Source organism: Amia ocellicauda, chromosome 12 (assembly GCF_036373705.1).
Source record: "Amia ocellicauda isolate fAmiCal2 chromosome 12, fAmiCal2.hap1, whole genome shotgun sequence".
NCBI lineage: Eukaryota > Metazoa > Chordata > Actinopteri > Amiiformes > Amiidae > Amia > Amia ocellicauda.
The window spans coordinates 28124946-28137407 of NC_089861.1; the positions used below are offsets into that span (position 1 = coordinate 28124946).

At 39.5% G+C, this 12462-nt stretch overlaps 1 protein-coding gene across 2 annotated transcripts; it reads right to left on the reverse strand.

Moving 5' to 3' along the window:
* Positions 1 to 208: 208 nt before the first annotated feature.
* Positions 209 to 12462, reverse strand: LOC136764842 (BTB/POZ domain-containing protein 17). 2 transcript variants are annotated; one of them, XM_066719176.1, is made up of 6 exons: positions 12309 to 12462; positions 9173 to 11236; positions 5022 to 5078; positions 4573 to 4929; positions 3002 to 3271; positions 209 to 2626 (listed from the first exon to the last, which is right to left on the reverse strand). In XM_066719176.1, the coding sequence occupies exons 3-6, from the start codon at positions 5062 to 5064 to the stop codon at positions 2490 to 2492; spliced, it is 807 nt and encodes a 268-aa protein (XP_066575273.1). In that variant the 5' UTR covers positions 5065 to 5078; positions 9173 to 11236; positions 12309 to 12462; the 3' UTR covers positions 209 to 2489. The 2 variants fall into 2 exon arrangements, with proteins under 2 accessions (XP_066575273.1, XP_066575272.1); XM_066719175.1 differs by lacking the exons at positions 209 to 2626; positions 3002 to 3271; positions 4573 to 4929; positions 5022 to 5078 and having other exon boundaries at positions 8841 to 11236.

Genomic DNA, 12462 nt, shown 5'->3' on the forward strand with positions numbered 1-12462 from the left:
TCCCTCACTGAACTCAGTAAAATATTTGCAAATACTGTGGCTGCAATCAATTCAATCAAAAATAAGATGACAATGTAATTCATGATGTAGTGAGTGTGTGATTGTAATTTGTTTGAATATATTGGAGAGAGAGAATATACTTCAGTGTTCTTGTCCTTTTTTTTATTTTATCATTGAATATACATGATTATTGTATTATTCTCTGCAGAGGAGAAGGCAAAATCTGAAGCATTGGAATGGGAATAAAATGCATTTCTGGAGCGGCAAGAGATCAGGAAGCAAGAAGAAGAGGACAAGAGAAGAGCACATGAAGTGCACATGATGCAGCTGCAAATCAGACTGGAGGAGGACAAAACAAAAGCAGAGATGGAGAGAATTAAGGTAAAGCCCAGCTCAGGATTTATACAATTGCTCATGGACGCCCTGTAAACCAAGGTCCATTCTGATAACATTTAGTTTGTTTGGGGTAGGGAACTCAGACAGAGAAATGAAAGCCCCCACCTTACAACACCTTACAACTGTCCACAAATGTCAGTGCAAAATGTTCTAACACAAACAAGTATTAGAGCAGAAGTCTTTATAGGCACTATTTCCTACTATGATGGTTCCCTAGCCCTGACCCTCTATTCCCACTAGACGCCACCATTGTTCCCCTTACTTTTCTTTCTCCCTTCACCGCTTTCAACTATCAATCATTCCATTAACATTCTTCCACACCCATGTGCACGCTTGTTCCTTACCTCTGCTCCCATTGGCCCTGCACCTGGCTTCCCAGTTTCTGCTCCCCTTCTTAATCCCCTCACTCCACTCACTTGGGCTGAAGTTTTGTTAGTGCTCCTGTGATTACAAGCCTTGTCTCTGCACTACTTGATGGCCATTGCCTGTGACCTCATCCACGTCCCTGCCTAGCCCTGATTCAAACCCCCACAAGTTCTGCACTTTGGTCCACTTTTCCCTTGCTCTGCGGTCCTTGAGACCGTGACCCCTACTTTTGTTTTAGTCTGAATTTCTGCTTGATTGCAGACCAGCACATTTACAACTGTTCAGGTAAAAATCTTGTAATTAATGAAGGGTGAAATATAAGACACTGAAGGGTTATTATTTTAGGCCAAAAAAGTGAAACTAGACTCTTTACATTAAATCATAAGGATCTTTGCACAGATTGTTTTGTACAAATACTTTCAATATTGATTTAGAAGATTCATAATACTGCACCCTTTACACTTCTGGGTATTTGTAAACTTTTTTTTTGTTTTCCCGGAATCAGAACATGAAACCATGAGAAATGATTGATGGATATGGAATACAAGAGAGAAAAGGGTATGTGCAATTTGTCGAGCAAAATATTTGTCTGGGAATAACCAAATACACATAAAGAGACAAACCATCTCTTCTTGTTTGTAACCTCTTCTGTCCCAACTTGAAACATGCAATGCCATAGTTTTCTTGATTAACTGCTTTTGTTTTGTTATTGTGGTTTGATGTTGGGATATCATATACTCATGATCTACAATATTGCAGGAAGTTATCAAACTATTTTATTTACTTTTGGGCTTTCATTCTAATCTGGGTGGTGCAGAGCATGTCAGGAAGGTATTGTCACACAAGGACTGGTATTCTTTAGAACTCCCTTCATGGATGTTGTGTCTAAACTCACCAACAAAACCATGAAACTTTCATATGAAAGAATAGTAATACCCTGACCACCTCCATCCCTACAATTACTCCTAATTCACAGATCTACATCTTATGGTTTAAAATATAGGTTTGTTCAGTTTCTTCAAAGTAGCCATCCATCCATTTTTGAAACCATTTATCCCAGTGAGCATCACAGGGAAGCCAGAACCGATTCCAGCAGACATAGGGTGCAAGGCAGGAATACACCCAGGACAGGATGCCCGTCCATTGCTGAGCAACACACCCACAGGGTAATTTAGAGAGACCAATCAACCTAACCCACATGTCTTTCGGTGGTGGGAGGAAAACAGAGTGCCCAGAGAAAACCCACATGGACACAGGGAGAACATGCAAACTCCACACAGTCAGGCCCACCCCAAGCCAGGACTCAAACCCGAGACCCTGGGGCTGTGAGGCAGTAGCACTAACCCACCCACCTGGTTTCTTCGAAGTAGAAAACCTTACAAATACCTTGAAATTCCATACATATTTGGATTTTTTGATTAAAATGTTCTGTTCAATTTAATATTCTGATTGTAGGAGATTGCAAGATTAAAGTCAATTCCACAACAACCTGAGTGTGTAATTTAATAGATCTGAATTGAAAAACAAGAATTATGTGCTTGTATGTGATTTCACAATACACAATATAACTTCAGTTGGGGCAACTTTAGTTCCCTTGTTGTGTCACAGTGAATCGGGAAGGCTGGACTTGAGCTACACACTATAGTTGTATGGCTGTTAGAAAATGCTCTGGCTGCTGATTTCAGTCTGTCACAGCTGTTGCAGATATCCACGGTTGCATTAATTCCTCAACTGCGCTCTGGCAGGAGACAACAGACTCTGCACCGCCTCTTCCTCAGCTGCAGCACAGCCGTCACAGAGAGGAGGGTGACAAATGAGATGAGCAGGCTGGCTGTGTACAGCAGCATTGGCAGCTTGACTGGTCCTGCAGAATAGACAGTGCAAAGCTGTAAGACTGCTTCATAGGTCAATTTCCAGAAATACCTATCAACCACCATTCAATTATTGTGTGTTCTTAAATAGTTTATATTCTATAAGCATTTAATCACACTTAAACCAACTTTCCATTTAGTCACTTCTCAATATTTTTGAAGTTAATTGTAGTTCTATTACTGTCATTTTGTAAATGTCATTCACAATGTTTTAATGCACCCCTTGGAGCCTACAAAGCTGAGTTCGCCACCCTGTGATATTGTTCTGTGTTCACTTCAGTACCATGGTTCCACAATGTTGTGTGGTTATCTGGGAAGTCACAGTGTCTAGGTCTATCCCTTTTAAAGCTTTGTGTCTTCTGACTCACCAATGGTGACAGTTTCCTGGGCAATGTGTCTGTGTGTGCCGTACATCAGGACACAGGTGTAGGTTTCCCTATCTTGCAAACTGGACACTCGCAACTGGGTCTGAATGACCACTGTGCCCCTCCTCTTCATTGTGACACTCTGCCCAGAGCTCCTGGCTGTCCCTGCTGTTTTCCAAACCAGTCTGGCTTCGCTGGACCTGGCAACTTCTGCTTGACATGAGAGAGTCACGTTCTCCCCAGAGCATGAGGACCGGCTCACCTGGAGGGGCCCTTTGTAGAGGAGACAAAGCCACTTTTTAATTATGGGTCATTTTTAAAAATTCATCAAACGATTTCAGTAGTTTGTCTGACCCTTCAGTGCCAGAAACAAAAGTCTGTTATATACACAAGGAGAAAGTGTTCACTTCTAATCCATGCACAATCAATGATTTCAAACAGGCAATAGAGAAAGAGATTCAATCTCCACAGAAATATTGCAAGCTGTACAGTACAATCAACTGGGACATGTCTTCACAAAGAGGAGGATGTCTCCAACATGCTTTACATTGAGGACTGTATTTCCTATAAATTTTGGTTCTGTAAATACTGTTATAACTTAATGAGTAATACAAATAATTTGATGAATACAGGAATGTAATGTATAATTATTGACCTTTGATTAATAGAATGCTTCTCTGCCTAAAGAGTTAATTTGAGTCCTGCAGGTTCAATCTGTGCCTCAGTGAATTGCACAATCCTGCCAGGGATGCTGGACAGTGTCTTGCACAATAAAAGATCTGGAGTCTGATTGTCAAGAATTGTCCCATCATGGTGTCAACCAGGCCTGGAATTGTTATTATATTTGAGAACAATAAAGTATCCCATCTTTTATCATGAGCCTTACCTCAACACCCAACTATAAAACCCAATTTGATTTAATCATAACAATGCAACTGTTTTAAGGACTAGTTAAATGATTAACCAGTAATCAGTACCCACAGCTATGGACCTCAGTACATAAGTCACATTTTGCATAACCTGATTTTGCTGTGTGTTTGCTGTTGCTGGAACAACATAACTTGGTGGATGAATGTTATGCTCAGATTTTTGTCCAGGTAATGTTTCAGGTCCGACAGTGTAGAAGTCACATGGTAGTGCTTCCTGTGTTAGTAGTAACTGTGGAAGCGCTTTTCAGCAAAACATTTTTTTCCCAGTAAGAACCAAATGTGGGGTCAAAGGCATTTACATTGTTCTGCAAATGCTTTTCAGACTGTACTCACTGCTGTGTCAAGGTGAAACCTGCTTATCACTGCTCCCCCACTTCAGTCCTATCAACTCACCTCTTGCTGATCTTCTGCACTCTGTGAAGGTCACGGTTCTGAAGTGGTTCAGAAGATTAACAGGTGAATCTGAATTGAGTGCAAGGGAGGGTGATTGGCAGAGGAGTGATCAGAAGGGTTCAGCTTGATGACACACAGGTGACAGGAATCCTAATAGTGTCTGAAGAGCACTGCTAAGGCATTTGGGCCCAAATCAGTTTAGAACAGATTCTATTTTAGACCAAAATTGCAATCAATCCTCTCCCACATTACCGTGCACAAACAGTAGAGTGCCATTCCCGGTGAGTCTGTAGTAGTTGTGGTTGAGCAGACAGGACAGGGCACAGTAAAAGGTGTGATGGTCTCCCACTGTGAGCCGTTGGATGGCCAGGGAGAGGGTGACATTGTTGTCAGGGGGGTGCAGGAAGACCCTCCCCTTGTAATCATGGGAGGAGAGAGTGTTTTCAGGGTAGACGTTGGCGGTCCTGTTGGTCCTGAGCCCGAAAAACCACTGCGGAATCATGCATTCCGTTGTCATGTTGCCAGGGGAAACGGAGCAGGGGAGCACAGCAGTGTCCCCTTCCTGTGCAGACAGGAAGTCTGGCTGGACCACTTCGAGAGGCAGGACAACTGGGGAATGAACACATGAATGACACACTGATAGGTTGGTCTGTAAAGAATGCCTGATCCAGAGTGATGCGGTACTAATGAATAATGCTTACCTCGGTAGTGCATCAGGGCAAGGAGATACACCACCTTTTCCATTGTTCCCAAAGCTGCTGGATTAGTTAGAGTAGGGAATACAAAAAAAATCTATGTGAAAAGAAGCAGATGTTATGTCAGCACACATTCCATGAGAACGTGTACGTGCCAGCCACAGGACCAAAGAAAAGGCAAAAAGAAGGCAACACATTCATATATGCACTTATTTTGTAAAGTGTTGTGTAAAGAAAAAAAATATTTTGGCAAAGAAGTGTCTTCACCAGGCAGTACAGGTCTGGTCCTTCCTATTGATGAGCAACCTTGAAAACCATTTTGCACTGAATTAAAATCATCTTTGACTTTGGTGTAGACTTCGACAGGAAATGCATGCTTTTAATGTGTAGATAAGGGTGGTTTGACGCTAAATTTGGTTTGGTTCTCATTGATTATTTAATTAAATAGATTTTATTTAATTTGCGTATTAGTTTTAATATTGTTTTCATTCAATATTTATTTTTTCCACACTATTGTCTTATTTTGTGTGAATAACTATAGCACTGTTCCCTTTTTCAGATTTGAGCATGTTTTATTAGTATTTTCTCACATTGAGCACAAGTTAGTATTGCTCATGACAATCAGCACTAAGTGAATAATAAGGGAAAGCCATTAATGTGGAGAGAGAGAGAGAATTTATTTTGTTTGCATTGTCTTTAAAAAAAACAAACAGTGCCAGTACCGACAGGGATTAGCCAGTAACTCAGTAACTAAATCAAGGAATATATATATATATATATATATATATAATTACAATGAATTATCCAGTAACAAGTGCTTCAATGTGTGTATCTGTTCCATTTGTCAATTTTTATTTGATTAGATTATAACTGTTATATTTTACCTAATTTCTTATTTTATCGACTCTCGCCTCAGAAATCTGGTTTGTTGTGATAAAAGAAGGTGGATAATCTCTGCTAGCAATATCTCTAACCTATATCAGAAAGACAACCAAAACAATATATATATATATATATATATATATATATATATATATATATATATATATATATATATATGTGCACTTGCTCCATTCATCCTCAGCTCTCTCCTTCACTGCCCTGTGCTCCACATATAACCCCCCCTGTGACTCCCTATCACTGTTAAGTTTGGTCTTCTTTCCAGTTGCAATTCTAATTGTTCCCTGTTTATGATTTCCACTTGTACCCTGACCACCGATTCCCGGATTCTCTCTGCCAGCATGTTTGCCCGATTTATGCTACAATTGTTTCTGTTGGAAGTGGTCTAATTAAAATCCAGTTGTACAGGTTTTCAGTTTGCCACATGCATAATAATACAGTCGTTGATTAAGTCTCCAAGAGATTGAAAATACAAAAGACTGGTTGGTTAGTTAAAGTGTCCTCTCAGGCAGCAGTTGGCCAAGTATTCATAAGATAATGGCTGTATACATTTCAAGAAATGATTAACCTTAAGGTGGAGACAGGGTAGCATGTTTTTTGTAGATTAATTAAAGTAGCAAATACAAACAAATGATTGCTTCATAGACAAAACTGAAACAATTAATAAGATAAAGGATATAAAGCAAATAACAGTACATTTTCCCACTACAGTATTAACTTGAGGAGCAAAGAGATATCCATGTAGTTAAAACTATCATAAAATATGCTATAATATCATATCAAATAATATCATGTTGAAATGTTATGCAAGTGCAATAATTGACAGTTAATCTTAAATCTCAGTTTAGTATCTTAATCTAAAATGAATAAATCCTGGTTTATAATTTTTTCCAACCTAAATCATTTGTTAGAGCTCATCTGGATACTGTGTACAGTTCTGGGCTCCAGACTTTAAGAAAGATATCGCTGCTCTAGAGGCAGTTCAGAGGAGAGCAACCAGACTTATTCCAGGTCTGAAGGGAACGTCCTACTGAGAGACTGAGGAACTGAACCTTTTCACCCTGGAACAGAGGAGACTACGTGGGGACTTGATCCAAGTCTTCAAAATCATGAAAGACATCGACCACATCAAACCAGAGGAGCTTTTCCAGATCAGCAGGGACACACGCACCCGGGGACACAAATGGAAATTGGGCTTCAAGGCATTCAAAACGGAAAACAGGAGACACTTCTTTACACAGAGAGTCGTCACACTCTGGAATAAACTACCCAACGATGTGGTAGAAGCTGAAAGTTTGGGAACATTTAAAAATAGACTGGATAGGATCCTTGGATCACTCAGATATTAATGGACACCAAACGAGCACGACGGGTCGAATGGCCTCCTCTCATTTGTAAACTTTATTATGTATTCTTATGTATTTGGTTAGCTACAATTAAAAGTAATCTTGTTAACTAGTTTTAGATTTGCTCTAAAGCAAGATGTTTTAATTCATGTTGGCCCCATCAGCCCTTAGTTTTTAGGTTTCCTTCTTCTTGTTCTTAAAATCTGGAAATAAATATTTTAGAATACATCACTTCAGTATTTTGTTTTGTATCACAGTCATTTCATAAGCTCTTGCTATTGTCATCATTCAGCAGTCGACAGTCTGGTCTGATTGTGTGGCTCTCAGGTTCTGCAGTTCAGTCTGCTGAAGCTCAGGTGTCAGTGAGGTGCAGGCAAATCAAAAATGCTTTAAGTGAAGGAGCAGATTCCAACTGATTTTTCCAACCTAAATCAGTAACTTCTGAATGACATAAAATCTCTTGAAACTTGTAATTGTGACTTTTCCAGTAATTAGATTCCAATCAATGAATTCACTGGATTATAGAAATAGTGGAAAATATTAATGAAACTGTGTATAAGCTATTCATATATGATGTGTCACTTAAATCTGAAAGCAATGCAGTTCAGTTTTGGCAGTTCCAAAAGTGAGTGGGAAGTTTCAAATATTGTTCTGCAAAACCCATTGCCTGACTGCAGACTACTGAAAGAAAACTCAAAATGTGCCTAAATTACCTAAACAGCTGCAGATAAATACACAGCTCTATTTTTCACAACCATTCAACTTGCTGTTTAAAGGTGTAAATGTGAAAGTAATAGATTTTGCATATTAACCCTTTGAATACAATAAGTAAAACTAAAAAGGTTTAAGAATGCACATTGCACCACATATTTCTTATATCTTGAAAGCATCTTAGTTTTATGTTAACCATGTCAATTTGAGATCTTAATGTGTAAAAGAAAAGCTAAATTACATGAATCAAACCTTATGACAAGAAGACCAGTTTGATTCAGAAGGGTATTTTTCTGTCTGTCTTTTCATCTGTCCCTGAATCAAATATCCTTTTAGTGATTCAACCATCTTTTTGTGTATTTATCTTCTTTCTTTATGTTCAAGAATTTATCTTTCAGTCACTTGATCTGTCATACATCTTTCTATTGATGTTTGAATCGTATAAGTAAATTGACATAGACAAAGCAGATTTTAATTAATAACTCATCATGTTAAGAGTAAAAGTGAATTGTATTCCTTTTACTTCTGTTTCAATCATAACAGGAAGTTGTGGTGGGTGTTTTTTTAAGTGTACCCCCTGGGTGAGATTCTGTAGGTGTTAACTTTGGTTATAGCTTTATCTTAAACGTGTCATTCTGTAGGACATTTGGTGGAAAAAGTTGCGCATGTTTGTGACAATAACATTTCTGCAAAACATTTCCAATGATGAATATCATTGTGCAAGGAAAAGAGTGAAACTTGTAGCAGAATTCTATTAAAAGCATCTGCATTTGAGAATAATGCTCCATACAATACAAATCAATTAGTGTATTTGATTAAAAAATGATTTAATTACATATCTAACAGAAAGAGTAATTTTGTCAGTAGATGTTTTAATGTAACTGGTACAACAGCAAAGCAGTAAACAATAGCAGTACCTAACCAGCAATTTAACAATTAATAAGTAATTATTTTATTTTCCACATATTTGAGAAGAATATACACATGCTCCATCACAGTAGATGTGGATAGTATATATCATAACATTTGCAGTTATTTATGGCAGGCATATATGATAAACATATGAGGAAATTGAAATCATTGTGGTAAAATAGGCTGTAAATACATTTTAAGGCTCTGATTTGTATTTCACATTACCCTTGGTTTGTCCCAGTAGTGTGTTTAAAATTAGTTTGCAGGGTTTAAAGAAACTGTACATACCTCAAGTCCTTGTGTTCAGGAACAGCAGCTCACAACTTTTGATAGCAGTTGCTAAGTTTCCCTAATGAAAGCCAAGTGTGGTTTTCACATCCTGTCTGTGCTCTTATATTCTGTCAATTTCTATACTGAAAGGGGGCTGAATCTGTTGTGTGTTTTGTCAGCATTACCGTCAGTCCTCTCCAAGATTCCATTGCTATCTAGCATGCTCAGTTTATGTTTGAGACCCTTACAATTGTAACATTATTTTTACATTCAATTACCAATTTAAACAGCTAGGTTTTCATTGGAGTAATTAAGGTGCAGTACCTTGCTCAAGGGAACAACAGACGTGTCCACCACCTGGGACTGAACCCACAACCGTCCAGAGCCCAAAACCATACTCCACACTGCTGCATTCAATGAGTCTTTGTGCTTTATTGTAGTTTGGCCTTGTGGTACAGTAGCAAGAGTTCAGCCCTACTAGCTGTAGGCCTGAGAGATGCAGAGAACTGAAAAATAATAGTTTCATAGTGTGAAGATTTTCTCTTCTTAAACTGTATAAGGCATTGTAATATTTTCTGTTTTGTATAATACAGCTAAGAAAGTTGATATTTGCTGGGTTTGTTTCTACTCTAAAGACATCTCCTCATTCTCTAAGGATGGTCTCCATCTCTGGATAAGCAGCTTCTCTAGGTGTCATCAATCGGTGACTACAAACAGTCTTCATCTTCTATACTAAAGCCAATATTTGGGTCTAATATGTAATTTCATGTTTGGCTGGAATGAAACTCTGTAACTGTAGGACCTGAGTTGATAGTCACTGCTCTATGGTCTCTTCCATTGTGTTTTCCCAATGAAATGGACATAGATTGTGTTTTTGTGCAAGTACTCCTTCCTTTCCATCTCGGTGAGCAGGTTCCCGATCCCCATGTCTTGTCCATGTGGAATGTTGAATGTCTTGCAGCGGCAGGCAAGCCACTTGTCACCGACCCACTTGTGTAGTAGCACACTCAGCTGATGGCTGTGGCTGCTCTCTGTCAGGTTGCACTCCTTCACTCTGCACGTCCATGTCAGTTGAGTAGTGCCAGTTGAGTGCCCCCTGTAATGGTTTTGCTGGGTTGTAACACTCCATGATACTATGGCCTTAAATAGGGTGGTGAAGAACTCCACGGACTCCCCGGATGAGCAATTGGGGTCATTCATTGTGCGAGAACAGCCAAAAGTCTGGGATGTGTAGAGTCTCATTGTGAATGCTGGTGACTGGACGTCATGAAACAGGCCAATGGTCTCGATGGGAAGAGAGTTGACCTGATAGATCAACACACTGTTGGATGAGAAAGCCTCCTTCATCTCTGCTGGGAGAGAGTCCGGGAAGCTCGGGTCATATATGTCCTCTGGCGACATTAATGGAAAGCGGACAAGTTTTAGGATTTTCTCAGTGTGGCTCTTGTGTCTTGACAGCCACCTCTTCAAGGCCCGGAACAGCTCAAACTCACTCTCCACCACCAGGTCCGGCCTGTCCAAGAGGGAGCAGAGATGGTCTGGCTCCAAGCCCAACCAGTCAGGAGACTTGGTCACGGACATCATGTTTAAGGCCACAAATTTGCTGCAGGCCTCCTCCAGCTCCTTGAAATTCATGTAGGCTGCATGTTTCCACCAGATGATGGCCCGGTTGAGAGGTCCTCGGGTCACATTGTCCATGGCAAAATTCTGACAGCTCTCCTTCACCTCTGGCACATCATACTTGTCCGATAGCACATAAAGGGGGAAGAAGCTATCTGCATCAATGGTGATTGTTCCTGTGTAGAAGTAGCGCAGGAAGTCTTCAAAATGATCCTCGCAAAACTCATCTTCTGTAAGCTGGATGGTGTTCTGCTTGCTCTCCTGCCAAGCACCATTGGAGAACATGTTCTTGAAGACATCGCTGCCCAGGGCCAGAATGACTCGATGGGCATTTAGGAAGATCTTCCCATTGATGACCAACTGGACATCGCAAAAGTCCTCACTAAAAAAGAGCTGGGAGAGCTTCTCCATGATCTCCAAACGGTTGTCCAAGGTCTTTGAAGGCAGCTTGGCATCCATTCCCTAAAGTCCCAAAAGTGAAAGGATTCTCATATTACAAATTTCCAATGTGTCTCCTATTCATAATGTATAATAATGTATTCATAATGTATAATCATATATTCTAATGTAATGTAACATTAATGTAATTAAAAGTCTCTGGTTAAATTTTGTATTATGATTATTATATTAAGGGTTGGACTAAGAACTAGCGACTTAAGATTGAGGGAACTCCAGAACAAACACAGGTAGGCGTTGATCGATTGTATACTTTGCAATAGTTGGTGTTAGCCCAGAAGGCAAACAGGATTACTGATATTTCTATTTCCTATTGCTCCTCAAACCTAGCAGTGCCCCCTAACAGACCTGTCGATTTGACATTGTGGTTTTGTCTTAAAGATATATTGAATTTAATACTGAAAAATGTAGATGTTGGTCCAATCACTACACAAACAGGATTTGTGTCTGTTCTTACTTGCTTAGTTTCATTTCACAATTTTTGCCACCTGTACTGTAGGTTGTACTTTGGACTCCATATTTGTAACAGAAACAGAAACAGTCGCCATTGTTACATTTGTATAACAGTGTGTCTGAGCACAACTTTTTGACAGTTTTCCCTTGGAAATGTTGCAGACATTTTTAGTATTCCATATGATTTCATAAAGGTTGTGCCCTAGTGTTGCAGTAGATTCCTATGGTTTTAACACACCTTCACTGTGCTCTACTAAATAGGAAAACACTGGAAAAGAAATATGGGACAACCTTAGGAAAAACACATTAAAAGTAAATATCAGGGTAAATTTGCATCAGGGCTTCAGAATGAAGGAATGATATGTTTTGATGGTTATTGAATGAGAAGCTGCTTGACCCTATTCCTGCAGATCTAAAAAAGCTGCATTGCCTCTATTCTGACCCGGTCTACATTCCAGTGCAGACTATGAAGGTTGCAGTGGATCCACTACAAAAAGCAGAATCAGAAATATGTACAGAATCGGTTCTGTTAGTTTAGCGTTTAGACAAGTTGCTGACACTAGCTTTTATTTTTTTATCTACATTTTGAGTCTGAGATAAACATGTGTGTGATCCCTTTGCTTACCTCTGCAGACATCTCCTTCTCGGCCTTTGTAATGCAGGCTTTCTTCATTTGATAGGCAGATGCAATGTGCTCAGGCTTTTGCCACTTAAGTCCAAAAAGGATATCCAGCAATGCAAATTTAGCTGAGAGCTTTGTCCTGGTGTCTTCCACCTGA

Excerpts from the sequence above, each read along its gene's own strand:
- LOC136764842 (XM_066719175.1), bottom strand. The coding sequence starts at position 12,356 with ATGAAGAAAGCCTGCATTACAAAGGCCGAGAAGGAGATGTCTGCAGAG. Across the intron at positions 11,237-12,308 it reads AGAAGGAGATGTCTGCAGAG|GGAATGGATGCCAAGCTGCC; the intron begins GTAAGCAAAGGG and ends TTGGGACTTTAG.